The sequence below is a fragment of the Pantherophis guttatus genome, chromosome 3 (assembly GCF_059756535.1).
Source record: "Pantherophis guttatus breed Tessera chromosome 3, ASM5975653v1, whole genome shotgun sequence".
In the NCBI taxonomy this organism is placed as follows: domain Eukaryota; kingdom Metazoa; phylum Chordata; class Lepidosauria; order Squamata; family Colubridae; genus Pantherophis; species Pantherophis guttatus.
The window spans coordinates 62066231-62089201 of record NC_142065.1 but is presented as its reverse complement, the minus strand read 5'-3'; the positions used below and the strand labels follow the sequence as shown (position 1 = coordinate 62089201).

At 37.2% G+C, this 22971-nt stretch overlaps 1 protein-coding gene, 1 long non-coding RNA gene and 1 pseudogene across 9 annotated transcripts in view; 1 reads left to right on the top strand and 2 right to left on the bottom strand.

Annotated features, from left to right (window-relative positions):
* ELAVL4 (ELAV like RNA binding protein 4) overlaps positions 1–22971 on the bottom strand; it is a 120451-nt gene that overhangs the window by 40520 nt on the left and 56960 nt on the right. For 6 of the 8 annotated variants that reach the window (XM_034415051.3, XM_034415053.3, XM_034415050.3 and 3 more), the window contains exons 2-4: positions 21796–22036; positions 3804–3879; positions 1742–1782 (exon numbers count right to left, since the gene is read on the bottom strand). In XM_034415051.3, the coding sequence (XP_034270942.1) occupies positions 1742–1782; positions 3804–3879; positions 21796–22036 (358 nt within the window). The remainder of the gene's footprint in view (positions 1–1741; positions 1783–3803; positions 3880–21795; positions 22037–22971) is intronic. The other 2 variants (XM_034415056.1, XM_034415057.2) reach the window with 1 other exon arrangement.
* On the top strand, positions 8528–21885 carry LOC117664205 (uncharacterized). The gene is made up of 4 exons (XR_004590960.1): positions 8528–8611; positions 10667–10761; positions 12120–12233; positions 21818–21885. It is a non-coding gene; the product is annotated as an uncharacterized LOC117664205 (long non-coding RNA).
* LOC148114614 (uncharacterized) lies at positions 17142–18952 on the bottom strand (annotated as a pseudogene).

The following is a 22971-nucleotide window of genomic DNA, read 5'->3' as shown; positions in this document are numbered from 1 at the left end:
GCCCACACCCATAATTCAATGCCCCCACGCATGTCATAGGTTTGCCATCACGGCTCTAAAGGATCAACTTCTGTCAATGGAAAATTAAGGGGTGACACATTTTGATACTCAAAAGTCTCACAGAATTACTGTCCATTCCATTCTCATAATAAATCAATATCCATGCCTTAGTGAATCCAGTCTCCTATTAAAAAAAGACAGATCCCAGATATAACTGTACCCTTAGTATTATTTTGAAATGTTATTTATATACATCTACTGAAACATAAACAGATTTCATACAAAGAAAAATATAGGAGAAAAAAATGAATAAAAAGGATAATTTTTCATAGAATGTCATATTTATAATATACCAAATTTACTTTTAACATATTTCAATTTTTGCTATAAATGCTACAATTTGCTTAACAGATAGGGTTGCATTCTTATGTTTTGCTAGTTTAATATACAATTTCAATTTTAGCAATGTAGTTATGTATTGTGGACATCTACTATAGCAAATATTTTCAGAAAATACTAATTTTACATTTAAAAACAAAACTATTGTGTTAATAAGGGAAAGGAAAAAGTCCACAGCTCATTAGTGTTATTATCTGAAGTATTATAACTCAGCAATTTAAGTGTCTTTTTAATCCTACATTTCTTTTTTATGGACAGAAAACGGAAGATTTGTCTTTTGGTGAAAAAGTTCTTTATCTTTTCTATATGTTGTGATATTTCTTGATCTGGTGAATTTCCAATTGTGAGCCAATTAACTGTTTTACAAGCAATTTTAAAATAAAGACAACAAGAAATATGTAATGATCCTCTTTTTAAAAAAGTCTTGTGGGAATTTTTTTCTTTTTTGTGAAATGTTCCTCTGTTTTCCTTTTCTTCAATTCCAATCAAGTTGGCATCTGCAAAAACTTTAAGGTATTTCAGGATATCTTTTGTATTACATGCAGTGCTTGAAAATGTTCTAGATTTTTAAATTAAAAACATACAAAAATGTACAGCAGGAAATTATATCTATAAATACTAATATCTGTAAACTTAAATTGGGTAAAATGATGCTTCATAAGGCAACAATTTTTGAATAAAAAAAAACTGAAATGGGCTAATTTAAGAATGTGTCCAGAATCTGGAACATATTACTCTCTCATGGGATTGAAATTTGGCAAAGGTATGGTTGCTTCAGTGCTGCTGAATCACTGGCCAGAGGTTCAGCAGAGTGGTCCCACCCTAGCCCTCCAGAAGCTGGGTAGACTCCATTCCTGACTACTGGACCCACACTACAGTAGAATGGTCCCTCCTTTATTCAAGTCCCCAGGAAGTTGCAAGTTGTTCCTGCTCCCTGCTTTTTTGCCTTTGTTCTTGCACACTCTGCTTTTTTGTTTCTCTTACCTCTGTTTAGATAAGGCAATAACTCTGAAACAATGATCCAACAGGTTATGGGTCATCTAGTTATAATTAAAATGGAAACAGATTTTGCAATTTCAACTTTACAGATTCATTTCAGAAACAAATTCCTGCTGGCTTTACTCCTTATATCCAATAAGTTATATATTTAGAAATTATACTGAATAAAGACAAACTAAAAATCCTTCAACAGTCAATTCACACAATTGACTAAAAGTCATTACAAATCCTTTCCTAATAGCTAAACGCAATGGAGAAATTATTCACCAACTAATTTCAGCATTTTCAGCACACATATCCTTATCATGCTATTTCTTTTTGAATAACCAAAAGTATACTCAACTGCTATTTTCATATAACAAGGTAGGGAGACGTTCACATTTCCTGCAAAAAAAAAAAAAAAAAAAAAATCAACTGTACAAAACCACTGGGTTTAACTGGCGCATGTAATTCCACTGTCATTTTTTTTTTATTTTATTTTCTGAATGCTATTTTAATCCTAATTATTACTTTACGAGCTGTTTAGAATTGCAATTGCATTTGAAATGGTCTTTTGAACTCTAATCACATACAACTCACTACTTTTTACAATTATTTGCACATCTTATTTCCACAACTTTAGTAAATGTTCTACCAAGGTAAAACATTTATCTACCTACTGTTTATGTATAACTTGCAATTATTCATCTTTTTTCTTGGAAAACAAAGCAGTCATGGTTTTGATATATTAACTTTCAGATGCATGTCTCTCATGGTATTATATAGTCTAAAATTTGCTGAAAATAATTTGGATTCTCATCTCACAATACCAGCATTGACTGTACTATATATAGCACTACATACACATTCATTATTCACGTTAACAAACCTCCCTTTCCAGCAGAATTCCTGATGTATTTTCCTGTATATACATCAAACATTCATCATGCAAAGCAAACCATTTATTTTCATATAAGCTTTATTATATATCACAATTACCAATTCAGCAATCAGCTCCTAAACATCACACTGATACAGATCCCTTTCATAATTCAAGCCATGTCATTTGACAATGTTTTCTCTAAATCTACAAATGTACAACAAACTTTCTTTCTCACATCCATACGTTTTTAGTGATATTTTAAAGAACAAAAATCTGACTGACAATCCAGCATAAATTTTCAACTTAGATTTTAATCACTGTTACCTCCCTTCAGTCTGAATTCTACCGAAACACTTTCCAAGCATACATAACAGCCTAATCCCAATGTAATTTTGGTATTTATATTTGTTATTATTCTCTTTGAATCAGGGAATAAACAATATTCTTCCAATTGTGAGGCACATGTACAGATCCAAGTCAGGCAGCTACTCCATAAACAGACATATTTAAAAATTCTTGTGAGACACCATTTATACCTGAAGCGTTACCATTTCAACATGTTCATATTTGTTACTTCCTTTCCATTGTTTTTTCTTTGTTTACTAATATATCATGATAATTCCATACAAATCTTTAAAATATATCTTATAGCATTTTCTCACTTCATTTTCTTCCAAATAATGTCACTTTTATTTCAATTCATTTACTTTGCTTAGAGAATTTGTTTATACCTTTTCATTTACTTCCAAAATAAGGTTTTATTTTCACCCAAATGCTTTATCTTTTCTTTGTTTCTTCTAATCTTAATGGCTCCTTTTTCTCTTTATTCTTTACAAATATCTCTTTCTTTATATGCATATTATACAGTATTTTTCCCTTGTACTTTTTTTTTGCAGCAATTGTATTTTGTTACATGCATATGTATGTTTCAATTATAGCTATATTCCCTAAACATTCTTAGGAGAAATGAGAGGAAGAAAATTACTGGAACCTAAACTGAAAATAAATATTTATTTATTCTAGTTAGACATTATTGTATGCAAATACATATAGGAGATTCTGCTACTCATCTGCAAGATACATGGCAACAGATGGAATGATTGGGGTTCATACATATAAAACATAAAGACATTTTCTAATTGGAACGCTTGCTCAAAACGTTTTTAAAAAAATATAGGGATGGAGTACCAGATAGGTTTTCAACTGTCAGATCTTCAGTATTAGTCATGAATGCTCTTTGGGTTGCATCCCTTCTTTCTTATTTTATAATGATGATTTCTGGTAACAAAAACACTCAACCCTGCAAGACGTAAGGGCCGTTTTAGATAACTTGTATGATATACATACTCAACTAGTGCCATATTACTGGCCTCTCTTCTGACAGTCAATGACATCTTTGATTAGTTTTACATTGCACATATCTTAGTGTAAGTGCATTTCTAAACAGCAATTGCCACCAGCCATAGGGGATGAAGATCAATAAAGTAGCATGTGCAGGGATCTTTCCTCCCCACTGCTATGGCTTTTATAAAAATCCCCCTACCTTGTGGTTGCAATTTGACTCAGATGGGAAGGTTCCATGGCACCAATGGGAACTTCCTTCCCAACGTAAATTGGAGCTGTGGGGGCAGAAGGAGGAAGGGTTAAACCCCTATGCGTTGCAGTCCAGATCCACATCCACACACTCCAACAGTAAATTCTGTTTAAAAACTATCTTTACATTAAAATCTTAAAATACATTTAGTTTAATATCCAGATTTACACTAACAGAGAAGAACTCTGTAAATACTTAAGCTTGCCAGAATATTTGTGAACAGGTTTCACAGTTCACAATTCTCCATAGTCAAGACTTAGCTAATTCAATATTACTTCACTGAACATTTACAAACATTTCCTCCCAAAAAAGCATAAGTGTGTCTGTAACACCTCCTACTATTTTTAAAAATACCCATCAGGTATGCAATGAGGTCTGTATTAAATTACTTCCAAGAGAAAAGTGAACGCTTGTAATTTTGGAATATATTTATTGTACAAGTCTTATTTACAAGTTTATTGGGCAGGACAGCAGACAGATGATGTCTGATTGATCTGTACGGAATATAAATTTCCATGTTCTACCTATCCTTGAGAAGACAGTGTTAAGAATAACCATCTGTTTAACAAAAAGCAGCTTTTAATCTTCCTCATTCACATCAAATCACAATACTTTCTAAAAAGAAAAAGAATGAATTCAGTGACTTCAGTGACTATATGGGAGCTGCCAGGGAAGCAAGGTCATAGTGATAATTGAGCGATCACTTTTTCCACTTACTCCTTAAAATTCTCCATAAAGTATATTGTTGTATTGCAGAGAAAAACAGTATCAGTCTCTCAAAAAGACAAACTATCAGCAATATTTTGAGTGGTATGGATACTTCAGTTTAAGTAAAGAAAATACCAAAAGGAAATAAGCCAAGAAATGGAAGTGTAAGCAAATGAAAATAATAGTCCAAGCTGACTAAAAAAATACAGGAGAAAAAATATACATTAAAAATGATGAAGAAGTGATTATTGCAACTTGCAATTAGTTTGAAAGGAAAAAGATGTATAACAGATCTACCTTCTGCTGGAGAACAAATATTTGTTGGACGAAGAGTTCTGATTAATAATACTTGCTCCAAATCTATCCAATATGTCACTAGCCTAGTATTATATGATGACAGTTCAAAAAGCATTAAGCATTAAGAAGAACATGCACAAAAATAAATACTGCTGCTTCCCTCAAATTGCTGCTACATGAAATCAAAGGAAATCTTATCTGCTTATTAATACTTTGATTTATCTATCTCTTTGTGGCAGAGGATCAAAAATTAACCCGTAAAACTGAAGGAGCTTGAAAAGGAACAGGTTAACAAAGACTGTTAAGACAACATTGTGCTTCTTTCAGCATAAAGATACAGAATAATCTCTGAAGCACTATCAGAAATATTGTATAAACTTAATGAGAATTTTTGATGAAATCAATTAGCATTGCAATGATTCTTTTTGCGTGAAAGTGAGATACATTTATCAAATCCAAATAGCTGCCCATTTCACTAGTGATGCATAACAAATATGGTCCTATTTACTCAAAACTCAGAATAAATGTAAAACTAAGCTAGGAGTAATATTAAAAGAACACTTAAGACAAAATTCCAAATGAGCTATATTTGAAATAATAAGAATTCAAATTCCGCATATATTCCCTCTTCCCTATTTTTTCCAGAGGAAGGTACACTAGTGTTTTATTCCTGCATTGGGATAATTGGTTCAGTGGTACGGTATATAATGCATTCTCCCAAAGTGTTCACCTGCACCATTTCACACTTTAAATTGTTTTTCCCAACCTAGTTTTGTGGTAGCTTTTCAGTGACAGAAATTTCCTTGCACTTTCAAATTAGGATAGCAACACTGAATACTGTAACTAACATCCAATGGTGGAATAGATTTACAGCTAAATCCTGTTTTGCATAATTTTCTTTAACAGGGGTGAGGGGATTCTACAAGAAAGAAATCCATAGTTGCTTTTCCTTGTAAGGTTATATTTTATCCTGTTCCTAAACAAAAGAGAAGTAGGAAATAATTACAAAATCTTACAAATTTTCATTCCAATAGCATTTTATATGTATGTGCTGGAACTCTAAAAGCAGGCACAGCTATGATAATTTGAAAAGTAAAGTTACTGAAACAGTAACATTATTAAACCTACAGGTTTACTGCCTGCATAAAGCAACATGCATTTCTGCTTACTGAAAAATTGTGCATTTATTTAACTCATTAGATTCATCAATCTGAAGAGAAACCAGAGTATTAATCAGACTTTTTAGGTACAATTCATGGTGCTGTAGTACTGTTTCCTTCTCATATTTACCTCACAAGAACAGTCCAATGTTGTGGGTTGAGCTGAGAGGATGACTGTCCAAAAATTATCCAGCTGGTTTTCATGAACTACAACTCAGTTTCCTGGTTTCTAGCCCAGTTTAATTATTAAATGAAACTGATTCTTGAATAATTATCTTTGAAAAATATTTTGTGAATGAAGGCAAATATACGTGTCCCAGGATAATGTTGCAGGATCCAGTGCACATATCCTGGAGATTGAGAAGTTCCCTGAAGATCGGCTCCAGCACAAGTCCAAAAGCTTGGAAAAACAAACCCTTGGTCCCAGGACCTTGAAAATATCTACCTGCAATATCTATCTGAAAAGGCAACTTTTCTATCTGAAAAAAGGCAACTTTTTGGCTCTACTGCAATTGCAGTGTTATGGTGGGACATGGTCATACTGCAACATCAATGGGAAAAAAACCAATAAAATATTTCTAACTGAGTCTACTCTTCCCTTAACTGGAACACAGTGCATTATGAGAGGCACTAAATAATACTGTAAACAATATTAGAGGCTAAATGCTGCATTTGTAAATGTTTAGCCATTAAGTGGCAATTGTGCTTGGGGGAAAAAGTACTGATTTCTCAGAAATGGAAGCGAGTTTGATGTGGATTATATTTTATAATAGCATTATATGAACCATATCTTTAAAACTACTAGATCAGTAATGCTAGCTGTCAGAGATGGCTTAAAAATATTAAATACTTAAATAACACTCCCCCCCCTTGACTACATTAATGAGTCTAGGCAATTTTCCTGACAGCAATTTTAGATTTGACATTGCCTTCTTCCTAGGGATAAGAGAATGCAACTGGCCTCACTGGCTTCATGCCTAAAATAAAACTAGAATTCATGTTCTCCTAGTGCCTCACCTGGATCGTTAAACGCCAAATAAAACCATAGGCATATCTAATCCAAGCTTTTGTTTAATTATTTATTTTAAAAAGCTTATATAGCCATCCTTCTTATATATAATAATAACCCTGAGGAGCTCACAAGAGGACAATAAAGTATAAAAGAACCATAAAACCATCAGCGTCCCATTGGTGTTTCACCAAATGACGATTCATTGGGAAGCTCACAAACCCAGTCTAGATAACGATAGTCCTTTTCTAATGTTACTTCCCAGAAACAATAAGGCATGCTTGCTTATGATTCAGGAGGCATAAGCAGCATTAGCAGCCACAGAGTTTCTATGCTCCTGTCCAGCCTCATGTAAAAAAATAGTAATCTAAAATTCTAACATCATGAGATAAGGAGTTGATATTCATGTTTCCTGTATTCTATTATTCTTCCAAGCTAAAGAGCTTTGTCTTTCTTTACAGAGGCACTGCTCAAGCATTTTCATTGCCTTTACTGTAGCAAACTTAGTTTCAGTATCCCGAAGGTCAGTGATCAGAACTGTATATAATAATGCAAGGCTAAATTATTGGAATTGCTAGGGAGACTGGTGCAATATAATATAATGCCCTTAAAGCAGTGATGGCGAATCCTTTGGGTTTGGTGTGTCAAAAATTTGGGAAATATCTAAGTTGATTTTTCTGGTGTCTCTCTTCTGAACAAAAGAGAAACAATTCTCTGTCTCCCCTCCCATCTAGAACACCCTGAACTGCAGCATTTGGCAGCACCACCGAAGCTGGGCCTGAAATAGAGGCCTAGGCCTTGACTTAAGCCCTAGTGCCACTGCTGCCATTGAAAAAGGCTGCCTGGTGCCATTTCCAAGAGCTCCCCAGGATCTGCTACATATTCTATGGTGTGAGCATCTGCAGCCTACGTGAGAGAGGCCTCTACAGCAGGGGTGGGCAAATATGGCCCCTTGATGACCTGTGGACTTCAACTCCCAGAATTCCTGAGCCAGCTTGGCTGGCTCAGGAATTCTGGGAGTTGAAGTCCACAGGTTGTAAAAGGGCCACAGTTGCCCTGCCCTACGGCCTACCTGGGTTGTATGAGGCTTTAATTTTTTTTTTTTTTTTTTTTAATTTGATTTATATGCCGCCCTTCTCCGGAGACTCAGGGCGGCTTACAGTGCGTTAAGCAATAGCCTTCATACTTTTGTATATTTATACAAAGTCAGCTTATTGCCCCCACAAACTGGGTCCTCATTTAACCTACCTTAGAAAGGATGGAAGGCTGAGTCAACCTTGAGCCTTGGAGAGATTCGAACCAGCAGTAAATTGCAGGCAGCTGTGTTAATAACAGGGTGCTTTAAACCACTGTAGTACCAAGGCTCACTTTATTGAAGCACTTTTAAAGAATGCTCTTCTGCAGCTCTGCAACCTCTTAAAATGGTGCCAAAGCACATCCCGTTCCTGCACAATTTTAAATTGCTGCAGAGATTGTGTGAGAGCACATCCATTCTTGGTGGCTCACCCAAATGTCATGATATGTCACTTTTTACACGTGTCATAGGTTCGCTGTCACTGCCTCAACCAATTTATGATGAAACTGTAAGTATGGCTTCCTCACAGATTTGTTTTAAGAGACTTGTATTATATTGCACTACCCCCACAACAATTCCAACAAAATGATCCTTTTTATAGGAATTTCACATTGGCTCAACATTTCAATCAAATTATGTCTATAATGCCAAGATCCCATTTCCAAACATCACTGTCAGTTCAGATCCCATCCAATTAAAATTTGGATTTTTTGTGCCAACATGCTGCATTTTATGAGATTTTGCATTTCGTGTTGTGAAACCCGTTCAGCTAATTTAGCATTAGCCTTTTGGAGAATTTCACAATCCTGAATACTTTGGGTATTATTGGCAAACTGTATATTGTACTGCACTGCTCAGTCCTAACTACAAATTATATTCAATTTTAAAAGCACCAGTCCCAACACTACTCTCTGGAGTAACCCAATATGCACTTCTCCCCAGTGTGAGAACTGATTGTTTATTGCTCCTGTTACAGCTGTAATTTCCATGAAAAGATCTGTTCTATTATCCAGTGCAGGTGAGTTTGTTTAGGAGCCTTTGATAACAGTCTTTGTCACAGGCTTTTTTGGAATCCAAATATACAGTATCTGTTAACCTTCCTTGTCAATGGGAGAAGATTAAATTTTGCAGCAATATCTTTTTTTTCTTTTTAGCAAAGCTCATTCTAGCATCTCGACCCCTTTTAAAATATTGGAATAAGATTATCTATTTTCCAAGCTGTAGAAATCAGGTATAAAGCTAAGAAGTTGAATATTTTAATGAAAAAAACTGGCACTATTCCAATTCAACTATTATTTTTTTTCTTTTTTTCTTTATGCACTGTTAATATTAAGTTATTTCTATTTTTATTTATACTTTTAATCAGCTATTCTGTCAAACATTGCCACTGAAGAAGCTCGCCCAAATTATTATAATCAGTAACATAGCAAAGGCCCTAACTGCAAATTACAGGCTATGTAAGGCAAGAAGAAATATAAATTTAGGGGATTGAAAACAAAGGTAGCGGTAACGCTAAAACTAAGTGGAAAACTGTAAATATCCATTTATCATGTTTTTATTTTATGTAGGGCAATTTTAATGGATATCCAAAATATGGGATATAAATCTTTATGATCAAATATAAAGCAATCAGAGCTGTACATACGATTCCAATAATGAATGTAAGTTTTATTAGTGCAAGGACTAATGATATGCACATACTGAGATCCAAAGCAGAAAAGGTGCTTCTGAAAGACATGTTTGATGCATGTGTCAGCACTTTTTTTTAGAAAACTGTATTTTATTCTGAACTTGTTTGGCAGCTGTACGGTCTCAGGAAACAAGTGTTTGAGTTATATCTTGTTCTTGCTCTATTAATTCAAATATGTATGAGCCCAGGAAAATGCATGGCTATTTTTGGACAGTGACACCAAGAGCAGAAAGTCTCCCCATAAGCTCTACAAAGCACTTTTTCTGTTTGGGAACTCAGTAGTTGTACTGTCTTGTGAGGTCATATTATTTTCAGTATCCTAGTAACATTAAACATGGAATTTGTTCTTTTACACCTAGTGCAGCATGTATGAATAAATATTTCATTGATCTAACCACTATGATCTTTACTTAACAGTCAAAGCTGTCTTGAGCTCTACTTTTTGGTATTGGAATTAACTTTTTCCATATATTTTTTGGCAGATTCATCCAGTTTGAAGGCATTTTAGCATTCTTTTTAGTGTATTTTTAAAAATTTCCTGAATAATGTATTGTCATTACAAACTAGGTTATCTAAATAATCATTTATTAATATCTTAAATAGATCAATCTCAAAAATTTCCCTTGCTTGCCCAGAACAGTCTTTCATTGCTTGATGTTCTCTAGATAACTTTGCAATCCTTAAAATTCCTATGGGCAGCTGAGATAAAAGATTAGAATTGGAATGGGAAAAATAACTTTTACAATAATGTGCTTTTAAAGTCATTTCTTCCAGACTCTAGTTTAGAATTATGATGCCTTTTTCAGACATTGCCGCTTTTCTATTCCATTTAATTCCTTAGTTACAATTTTATTTTTTTGTTGTTATTTGAAGGAAAGCAAATTTAATCCACAACTATATAATTGGACAAAATACACTGTAGCTATGGAATGATGCAGCTGGGAGCAGTTTCACTGTTAATTTGGAATGTGAGTATTAATTAAGAAGAGTAAATGAAGAATTTAATAAAAACATTTACAACTAGAACTGCTAGTTTTATTAAACATCTCTGCAAAATATCTTTCTACTGTCTTAACTTTATTCTTTATCCTATATTCTGGAATTAAGACATTTTAATATCACTAGTCCTCTATCATAACTACAATTTATCTGATGTAAAGCATCAACATTTTCTATTTACTTTTCAAAGTTTAAAATAGAAATTTATAATTTGGAAAATTGAAATTTACAAGTTCAATTCTGAAATCTAAGTTAAAAGTATCTCATAAGCTGCCATTTCCAGGCAAGGTGGCTTGATATTATCAATTTTTCACTTTTACATGAAATAATATAACTGTATTTTGTTAAATTTATATTATTTTAAAGCAAAAACACAATTAGGAGTCAATAAAAGACTGCTTATTAACAACATTCCAGTTTCGGTATTTCAGCTGTATTGTTATTTATTTAGCTCTGTAAATATTTGAAATATAGTACCATTCTGAATACATTACAGACTATTCAAACAGATTTTATAAATCAAACATTATCTCTGAATTTCTCATCGAATTAATTTGGAAATTAGGAATTATTAAAACTAAAACATTTTCTTTGCAGACTAGCAATACTAGTATTATGTTAGTGCTTGACTTGAGCAACAAATACAAACAATTTTATCAATAAAAGTTTCATATACCCTGTTTCCCCAAAAACAAGACATCCCCTGATAATAAGCCCAGTCGGGCTTTTGAGCACATGCGCTAAAATAAGCCTCCCACTGAAAATAAGTCCTCCCCAAAAATATTTAAACACAGACCTGGAAATCAGGTAAGACGGCAAGAGGAGCCCCATCTTGCTCCACGCGCCCCAAAATAATAAGACCTCCATGAAAATAAGGCCAAGCACTTATTTCGGGGTTCAAAAAAATATAAGACAGGGTCTTATTTTCGGGGAAACACGGTATATATTCTCATGGTGAATATACATGGCAGTTCTGCCAAAATAAAGTCATTCCAAGTTTTCTATTTTGATGCAAGAAGAAAAAAAACCCAATGGAATGTCTCCAAGAAAATTGACTTGTTTAGCATCTATAAAATAGAACATATACTGTATATTACATCAAGTCTTGTTATATCAATTAAGGATCTTTTCCCATATGTACCTAATCACAACATGAACATGTACTGGGAGCCTATCTGTTCATGATATTTCCTTCATATTATCTGCAACCTGTATCTAAGGTAGTTTAAAGCTGTTTGGTGCTAAGGTAATGCTTTTTCTTTTAAGCAAGCAACAAACTGCAATGTTGCTATGAATACAACCTGACATATTTCACTATATTTCATAGGTGATGCCTAATAAGTGGAATTTCCTAATACATTCATAGCAGGCCAGAAAGCAAGATGTCTCTGAGGACAGATAGAAGGTGCTCTCCAATGAAACTATATTTATGCAGTTGCTGGTAGGTACTGAAAAAGGATTGGGATTAAAAATATAACAGTCCCATTATACAGGTCTGGTGTGAATTTTCCATTTTCCGTCTCCAATTTCATAGGCATTTTATGGCATTAAAAAAATTGTGACAGTCTTATAAAAAGACCAATTTTTTCATTCAGATGTGTTGTCACTACTGAACTAAGTGGCTAAATACGCTTTTTAAAAATTATGTTAGTAAAATGTAAGGAATTTGCATAGCAGGCTCATACCTTAAAACTGAATTCTTACTTTTCCATGGAAATGACAGAAATGATCTTATATCATTGTTCTTGAGACATCTAGTCTCAAGACATGCTAATTTTAAAGAATTAGTAGCCAAGTTGTATCATACTTTATAAGACAGGAACAGTTTTTCCCGAATGCCATCACTCTATTAAACAAATAATTCCCTCAACACTGTCAAACTATTCACTAAGTCTGCATTACTATTACTATTAATCTTCTCATCGTTCCTATCATCCATCTCCTCCCACTCATGACTGTATGACTGTAACTTGTTGCTTGTATCCTTATGGTTTATATTGATTGTTTCCTATTTGTACCCTATGACTATCATTAAGTGTAGCACCCTATGATTCTTGACGAATGTATTTTTTCTTTTTATGTACATTGAGAGCATATGCATCAAAGACAAATTCCTTGTGTGTCCAATCACACTTGGCCAATAAAGAATTCCATTCCATTCCATTCCATAAGAAGAAGCAAAAAAGGAGAAAACGTATAATAGAACAGCACACGGCTGTGCTGTTGTGACAACATACATGACTACTGGAAGAACTTCTGTCTTTCTTCCTACCCAGAAATATCTAATATTTGGCTGAATCAAAGGTTCACAACGAGCTCAAATCTCTGTCACTGAAATTGTTGCAAAATTTCCCAGAACATGACTTTTTCAAATTTAATAGAATAGGTAATCAACTACATTCTGATTTATTCTATATATCAATTGCAACCTTATATTGGTTTTTCAGAAGCTCTTGGGTTACCTAGATGTATTGGCCCAATGAGTTCCAATAACTTCGGGCAGCTCGAGAAAAGCAATGTTCTTTTTTGTTTTTACTCCATTATATTGTTATTCTGTTTTCTTTTCAGAATTCCTTCTGGTAAATGAGCTGCTATCTAAGTTTATTGAATAGATATTTTTTTTATTTGATTTATATGCCGCCCTTCTCCGGAGACTCAGGGCGGATTACAATGCGTTAAGCAATAGCCTTCATACTTTTGTATATTTATACAAAGTCAGCTTATTGCCCCCACAATCTGGGTCCTCATTTTACCTACCTTAGAAAGGATGGAAGGCTGAGTCAACCTTGAGCCTGGTGAGATTTGAACTTGCAGTAATTGCAGGCAGCTGATGTTAATAACAGTGCTTTAGTCTGCTGCGCCACCAGATATATATTTAAGTTACATAAACAGCTTCAACTTGGCATGTTTTATATTTATTGTGGTTCATACAAATACTGCATGGGAAAGGTCTGATGTACAACCACTGGCATCTCTAGATGTAGCTTAAGAAAGCTATAATACATGATGCCATAGAAAGTGCTGTTACCCAATGTAAGCAGCAATGAATTTGATGGACCTGTAGTCTGATAATAAAAGCCAGTTTCTTCCTGCAAAGTACCAATTACAATCTTGACATTTCAGGTATCCTTTTAAAGCATAAGAACAAATTGAGCCATAGATCTATGCACAGTAGGGTCCACAAGTTTCATTACACTAAAAGCCACTCCAAAAGTAGATAAATTGGGTCCCAAGAGTAGACAGTTCTTGGCCACAAAGGTAGACATGGCCACAAGCAACTTATTTCAAACATTATACCAAACTGGAAAATATAAACATTTAAGTATATAAACTGCCAGCAATACAAACAATAAGTAGGATCAACTCATGTAATGTATTATATAAAATTAATCTTTAAAATATAATTTCCATTCTCCTCCCAAATAAAAGATACCAAAAGTTTGTTACTTGTCCTTTCCTCCCTTTTCTTTTTACACAAAATGCTCCTTTCAGATACAGAACATACATGCTCTCTCTCACACACACATGAATACTGTTTGTATCCTCAGTTTCTCAAAAATGGGAAAAGGGGTACTGAAATCAAGTGTGGGAATGAGAATAGACATATAAAAGTGAGACGAAAAATGGCTAATCAAGGAAATGCCCTCTCTTCTTCCACCTACAATAAAAGCATCTTATTTTCCCTATACCTAGCACACTTGGAAAAACAATGTTTTTTTTCCCATTTCATGAAGGTAGAACAAAAAACTTTTAAAACATAACAATGAAATAATTCAGGAACCTCCTGTATTTTTATTCTCTATGTAAAATTCTGGAATTTATTCCTTCTTCTGATTGATCATGCAAGTAAGGAACTCAGTAGCAGCAAATCTACAGTCCACAATCCTTGTTTTCTCTCTCTCTGAAGAAAAACCCAAACTCCAAACTATGAGATGTGGAAAAGAAAAACCAGCAACAACAAACACCTCTAAGGAGATGCTCTAGAAAGAAGTTGTGTGGGAAGGCAGATGCTTTCTGCAGGCTGCTCCACTTTGCAGGCAGACAAAATGTCTCTGGAGATTTTGTGAGGATGAAAAAAGGAGGGCAGGACTGATGAAGAGAGGCAGAGAAACACCATAGTGAGAAAAACGGGCTCTGCATAGGTAGAAATGTTGGAGGGATGTTGGGTTAATGAATGAGGAAGTCAGAGAGAGGAAGAAAGGGCACTGAAGGAGAGACAAAATAGGCAGGAGATATACAAAAAAAATTAAGCAGAAAATATAACACACACCCAGAAAGAAAATGACAAGATTATTAGAGAGCTGAAAAAGGTAATAAGGGATAGTAGGAGAAAATGCAGTTTCCAGAAATTGTTAATCACATTTTGACTAGTGTCTGTCTGTCTGTCTATGAATCTGCCTTACTCCAGAATAACTTTAGGTGGATTACACTTAAAATAGAAAACTAATAAAAAAGAATCTAAGAGTCCAGACAAATTATGCAATGTAGAGTTCCATAATACCCTATCCCAAGGCCTGGGAAAGGTTTTTGGAATACAGTCAGATGGAAGTTGAATAGATCTCAGGGGGATATCTTTCTAGAATGCAGGAGGCATTCTGATCTTAATATATGGCATTGTAATGGTTGTGGGAAAGACCTTGGGAGACAAGGGAACAGTTGGGTAACAGACAGTATACCTTGCAGCAGGGCAAGAGTGTCAGAAAAGAACTTCCCTAGTTTTTTGAGCTTTAAGAGACCCATGGGGTGGGATGGGGGATAAGGGTCGTTGGTCTTACCTGACATGCTCCTTCTCTGTGAGTGATGGGAGAATCCAAGGATGGGTTGACCCTTGCCTTTCTGCCCAGAGACCAAGTTGACAAAGTTTAGCCACACCTCCTCTGTTTGTCTGAGCCCAGTTTTCGTCGAAGGCATAGTCCTATATTAGACACAGTTCCGGTTGCGATAATGGCCATGCCTGGACTCTGGACCGGACGGTCGCCAGGGTGGGTTTGGATTCTCCAGTCACCCACAGAGAAGGAGCGTGTCAGGTAAGACCCATGCCCCTTCTCCAGTGTGGTGACGGGAGAATCCAAGGATGGGACAAACAGAAGCTGGCAGCTCAAATGGGGTGGGTAGCAGTCTGGTTCAGGGTCCCCTAGGCTGTATGAACCTTTTGGAGAACCCTCCTCCTGAAAGCCACCTCTGCTGACACGAAGGTATCCAGTTTGTAGTGTTTGATAAATGGCGATGGGAAAGACCATGTCGCTACCCTACAGATGTCCTCAATTGAGGCCTGCGTAGCCAGTGGTGGGTTGCTCCCAGTTCACACCAGTTCGCAAAAACTGATAGTAAAAATTTGTAGTAGTTCTGAGAACCAGTAATAACATTGGCTGGCCACGCCCCCTGAACCGGTCCCCGGCCCAATCGCCGCTCACTTACCCTACCTCATCAGAGGCTTTTTTTTTTACTTTTAAAAGCATTTTTTCTACAAAATTAAGAGGTTACAGAAAAAAATGCTTTGAAAAGCCTTTCTGACGATCAGGCAACTCAGTCAGAGGCTTTTCAAAGCATTTTTCTACAACCTCTTCAGCTGAAGAGGTGGTAAAAAAATTGCTTTGAAAAGCCTCTGACGATCCTAGCTGAGTTGCCTGATCGTCAGAAAGGCTTTTCAAAGCATTTTTTTCTGTAACCTCTTAATTTTGTAGAAAAAATGCTTTTAAAAGTAAAAAAAAAAAGTTGGCCACGCCCACCCAGTCACTACCCCCACACTACCCCCACAAAATAAGCCACACCCACAGAACTGGTAGTAAAAATTTTTAGAACCCAGCCCTGTGCATAGCCCATGCGGCCGTCGTAGCTGCACTCGTGGTTGAATGAGCAGTTATTCGCCCGGGCAATGGAATGGCCTGAGTCTCATAGGACTTGACGATACACGCCTTATCCAACGACCTATGATTGATGGCATTGGGAAGAAAGGAGGGATCCAGCCCAGTGGTGGGTTCTAACCAGCTTTACTACTGGTTCTCTTTGTGCACGTGCTTTGTGTGCGATCCCCTCTTCGGTCATGCGCTTCGCATAATGAAAACTCAGGAACCTTTCGTAGAAGGGATGGATAGGCATGTGCAGGTAAGCCTCCGTCAGATCCAGTGATGTCAATAAATCGCCTTCTCGGATGCCTCCTAGGATGGAATGTAGGGAGTGCATCTTGAATCGTTTGTATACTAGGTGACAGTTCAATTTTTTTGAGATCTAAAATTGTTCTCCACCCCTCCAAGCTCTTTGGAACTAGGAACAGGATTGAATAAAACCCTAGTCCCTGTTGGCCCTCTGGAACCAGCTTGATGGCAAGGATATCCAACAAATGCTGGATAGCCACTTCCATGAGGCCTTTCTTTATGATGTTCTGGGAGACAGGGCAAGGAATAAAGTGCCTCGGGGGTGTGGATAGGAATTCAAGAGTGAGGCCTTGCCTCACTCTGTAGCACCTAGGTATCTGATGTTGTTTCCTCCCATTGGTTCACGATTAGGCTTAGGTGACCGCCGATGGGGAATCTGGGGTGACAGTCACTTAGATCAGTGAAAGGGCCCCCGAAATGGTTGCTTGGCCTGAAATGGCTGTCGGCCTCTGTCACGGAATCCAGGTTGGTCCTCACGGTTGGTTCTCTGGAAATAGGGCCGCTGATATTGAGGAGCATCAAGTCCAGTGTCTGCAAAACAAAAGGATGGTCTGCGGAAATAAGGCGAGGGCTGGCGGTCAACTCGCCTGTGAATGGAAGGGAGAACCTTCCACCTATCCTTGTTTTCTACAAGGATAGGGTCCAGCGCCTCTCTAAAAAGGTTTCTACCCCTAAAGTGAGTAGAGGCTAGCCTCCATTTGGAGCGCATGTCGGCCTGCCAGTGGAAAATCCACAGCAGGCGGCGCGATGTGATGGAGGAGGCCATAGCCCTGGAGGCGAACTTAGCCGCGTTAAGAGTTGCATCGGCTGAAAACTCAGTGGCCGCCACCAGTTTGTTTATGTCCTGGTGAAGTCGTACTCCGTCAGGTGGGACCCTCTCCTGCATCTGGCACAGCCATATCAGGGAGGTCCGATTGAAGAATGAGGCTGCTGTTGCACCTCTGATCACCCAGGCCGCCGCTTGGTGTGTCTTGCGGAAAGACATCTCCGCCTTCCTATCTTCCGCCTTCAAGCCCTTCACTATGTCAGTGGGTAAAATGGCAGGAGAAGCCAGGGTCACTTCTGAGCATCCACTGATGGCAACTGGAGAAGCTCCATGAGGTCAGGACCCATGTTAGGATCCAGTCTCTTGTCAGTCCCACTGGGAGTGGGAAGAGACCCAGGGTGATCCCATTGTCTCTGAACTACATCCAAAAAGAGGTTGGGAGATGGTATCACCTTTTGTTCTGCAGTAGGTTCTGAGAACAGAAGTTGTCTCCCCTGCCATATGGGGAGTTTTTTGGCCTTGTAAAGGAGGGACTTAAATAATGCAGTACGAAAAAGACCCGTGAAGGCAGGAGGATCTGGCTGCAGGCCCTTGTCCTCAGATAGTGCCAGCTCCTCCTGATCTTCATCTCCCATGAGTGAGTCCTCACTGCTCATGGAGGGATGTGGGGAAGGAGATCCCTGGCCAGATGCCATATGTTGTGGGCAGCTGAGAATGTGGGGGCAGCCGCAGAGGGGAATCAGGTGCCAATGAATAAGTTTGGCTTTTCTGTTGTAGCCCTGCTGCTATGCCCTGCGATATATCCTCTGAAATAAGTCTTCTTATTTTCTGGGACAGTTCAGGCACCTGATCCTCCCTGGGGTGCAGTCCTGCCACTGTGGGAGTGAACGTGGCTTCAGGAGTAGAGCCCCTCTAAGCTGCAGTGGACTCCAATGCTGCTGTTGCTAGGCAGGAAAAAGGATCAAGCTCTCTTTTGTAGCTGTCTGGATTGAAGGTCTGCAGCTCTCTGGCACCATCTGGTGACCAGGCTTGCTGTCTTGTATCCTCAGCCCAAAGCAACAGTTCAGGTGGCAGAGATTGCAGAATGACAGGTGGCTCTAGAGAGGAGATTGGCTGTCTGTCTCCCACTGCCTGTCTTTGGACTTCGGAAAAATGTTTCTCCAGTGCTCTTTGTCGCCTTTTAGCGTCCTTGTCCTCAGCTCTAGGCGGCTTTTTGGAGCAGAAGGCTTCTGCCCTCATTTTATCAGCTGCTCCCCTGCTGGCCAACTGCCTTTTGGCAGATGCGGAAGGTTTCTTCGCTGGCAATTGTCGCGATGGCGAACGTTCAGCGGGCACGGTATCTCCTTCAGAGTGAGATCCACCATTTTGTTGATAGCTAGGCTTGTTCCTGTCAGAGGCGCTGTCATGCTTCCCTGGAGATATTAGTGGAGTATGCCCCGGTCTCAGCCGGGTAGTAACTCCAATTGCAGCCTTCTGCAGTCATAGGGAGCTAAATGGTGGTGGCGGCCTCGCAGGACGGACTGGGAAAGGCCAGCACACTCACTGCGGCTGAGCAGCCTGAAAGGCACGAAAATACCAATGCCGGTACCTTGGGTGTTGAAAGAAGCCACAACCCCGGAGTATGCCCCGAATGATCGGGGATTGACTCCAAAGCTGCCCTCTAACCAAAGGGGAGTCCAGGGTGGTGGCGGTCATGCCAGACAGACTGGGGAGACCAGTGCACTCACCAGCGGCTAAATGCTTCTTGTACGAAGTCCGAAGCACGCTCCGCAGAGCATACCCCAAATAATCAGGTATTGCCTCCAAGCTGCGACCCGGATCAGTTCAGGGCGGTAGTAGTTGTGCTGGATGGACCAGGGGGACCAGCATATTCACCCCATGGCAAAACGTCCTGAGGCGCGATGTCTGCGAAGCACCGAAAGACGGGCTTAGCGCAGTGGCTATGCTACCACACTAGGCTAAGTGATTTCTCCTTTTGAAAACGTCTTCTAGACTCCAGGTGGTGGGAGAATCCAAGATGAATAAGCTTTCTGTCCAACTGGGAAAAGAGCAAAATTTTTCACGTCTCTCTAGGGCAAGACTGAGTTGAAAAACTGGGCTCAGACAAGCAGAGGAGGCATGGCTAAACTTTGTCAACTCAGTCTCTGGGCAGAAAGACAAGTGTCAACCCATCCTTGGATTCTCCAGTCACTACAATGGAGAATTGTACTTTCACACTTGCAAGATTGATGTCAGCCTTGCAGGGTAAACCAGATAGAAATCACAACCAGATGTGTACTTTACCAATTGTACTTTATTGTAAAGTTATACTGACAGAATTTCACATGTCTGAAAGTGACCATATTTTCTTGGAAAAAATAAAGGGTGACCTAAAAAAAGGGCAAATCTGAAAAAGATTCATATGGATAAAAATTTGTGTTTATAACTCTGTTTTACAAAAGAAACTTCAAGAGCAAAATGAACAAACTAAAAATAAATGTAAAAATCAGCTTTCTGAAATAAATAATTGTCCTTTATAATAAGAAGTGTATAGTCATTATAGGTATAAGTCAAGTAATAAAAAATACGTTATAAAGGAAATTTAGTATGATTTTATCCATCATCAAATCATCCTCCATTTTATTTGGTTCAGTCTCCTTTCTCTTCAACTGTCCCTTTTAATTTGTGTTAACTTTCTACCATTGTTTTTTTCTACCAACTTTGAACTGATTTATAAAAATACTGATGTTTTGTCAGATTCACCTCAGTGACCACTGTTAGTATTAATATTTTTTCATCAGTCATCAAGTATGAGTCCCTTTGCACCAATAAGAGATCGAAGTCCAACCCATCTTGAATTCCGTTGACTATGATCCGCCACCTATTTGCTTTGACCACTAACAGTTCGGATTTTGTAGAGAGCATTAGCATACAATAAGCCTATATTCATCTGAACTGCCTCGACTCCCAATTTCCTGTGCTTGACAAATAACCTTTGTTCAATTTTAATTCCAACATAGTGCCTTCAAATATTATTTCTAACTCCAAGTGTCTTTGCAGCAAGCCAGATCTAAGCACATTTTCTCTACAATGCCTTCTTTTCACAAAACCATTTTCTGAACTATCCAAGTTTACCATTACATTTTAAATGAGACCTGACATTCTCCTCACTCTCCCACCAAATAATTAATTTATAATTGGTCATCTAAGAGAGCTCTTATACTTTTTAGATATAAAAATGTCACAGTTCATGTGACATGTTCATTACACATGTTACTATTGTCAATTATGATTACTTAGAATTAAATAACAGTAATCAAAAAGGTTTGCTGACAATTTTATGAATTCTGGAGAATTTTGGGATTCCTTCTGTAAGTAATTTGGCACCGTAAACATATAAAAACATAAACATATTAAAACAGAATAACCTTTTGATATTGTGAAGCCTAAGAAAAGCAAAATGACAATAATCCATAATTATGACAATCCATAAAGGTTCCATATTTCCTGTTATACAAATATCTAAAATAAAAAGATTATGAATAGAATGAAGTCAAAAATGGAATGCAAATTCTATTCTATTAAAAGAAAAAAAATTAAAATGGTACAAATGTTTTAAAAATGATATGAAATCATGACTTCACTGGGGAACGTTGGATAAGCCAGTTGCCGTTTGCAACTGTATAGTTGTTTCTTCAAATCAAAGCCATGATTTTGGTTTTGTGAGGTGCAAATTCTCCATCTAGTCTACACAATATTGTGCTTGCAGTTAGCATCTACTAAAAGTAGAAACTTTTCCATTATATATCTATTATTGTACAATCTGTCTGCTTACCTGGCTAATATAGTTTCATTCAATTCTAGAGTTTCACATAAAGCAAAAAGTTCCTTCAGAGCACACTTTCACTTTTTCATATTTATTCTACATGATATTCAGCACATCACTTGAAGTTTGTATAAATGAGAAGGTAATTGTGAATGCTAAGCACAAAATCTCTATATTGTAGAATATTATTCGACAACATTTTCATGTACGTTTAACCATCTTACTATATAATAACATAAGCAAGCAAATAAATAAATAAATAAATAAATACATGTACCTGTAATTTTATCTCTTACAAGTTTGCAGGATTCTATTTCACCAATGCTCCCAAAAAGGCTCCTGAACTCTTCTTGGGTCATGTTCTGGGGTAAGTAGTTGACTATGAGGTTGGTTTTGCTGTCATCTGTAGCTGCCCCTGTCTGCATAGGGGAAGGGCAATTTCGGCTGTTGCTGGCAGGACCATTGGTTGTATTGGATGTAGGGCCATTTGACACCTGAGGCTCCATGGTGCTAATTATCTATGCAGAAAGAAAAGGTGGAAAATATCCCTTCAATCCTTAGAGATACAGTTGCTATTTTAAAAACATACTTACAAGTGAACAAGTAGGTAGCATTCATAGCCAATTTAAGACAGTTTTCTTTAAAAAAAAAATCAGCTTGGTCCTTCTGCTATTGTTATAAAGTAGGTCATGCTAGTCTTTGGCAGAAAGCATATAGTAAGATGCAGAGACAAATACAACCTCCTTTCTTTTCCCCTATTAGTTTTGTTAATTCAAAGCTAAATTTTCTTTTCATGATGCATCTGAATGTACAAATTTAACTATGATCCGAGGTATAATAACTGTGATTAAAATTACGAATCTATTTAAGAGGAAGAGTCCCATGAAGAAATAAAAGCTGAAAAAGTAAACATATATTACCTTTTTAATTATTGCGACACCTAGTATTGTGACAGGTTTATTTGGCCCATTCAAACTAAGAAAGCTATTACTGTGATATTATGAGTTTGAAGCAACAGCCTTTTAGCTTTATCAAGGACACTTATTTACATCAACAAAGCATCTATATTCTTGGCCACCAAAGATTTCTTTTGATTCTTTATTAAATAGAACCGAAACTTATAAAGTTTTAGAGCGGAAGGCAACATTTCACTCATCAAATCCACCCCCCGTTTGGTGCAGAAAACCAAATCAAAGTGTCCCAAAAATAGCTGTTTTGCTCTGTTTAAACACTACTAGTGAGGGATGACTTAGCATCTCTTTGGATAATTGATTCCACATCTGAATTGCTGTTACTGTTGGAAGCATTTTCTTCTCAACTTTCAATGGTAAACTGACATCCTATAATTTAGATCTATCATTTTGTGTTTTACACTCTGAACTTATACATATTTTCTATTCAACAGCTTTTCAGAATTTGAAGAATGTTGTCATCTCTCCACTCAGTCTTCTCA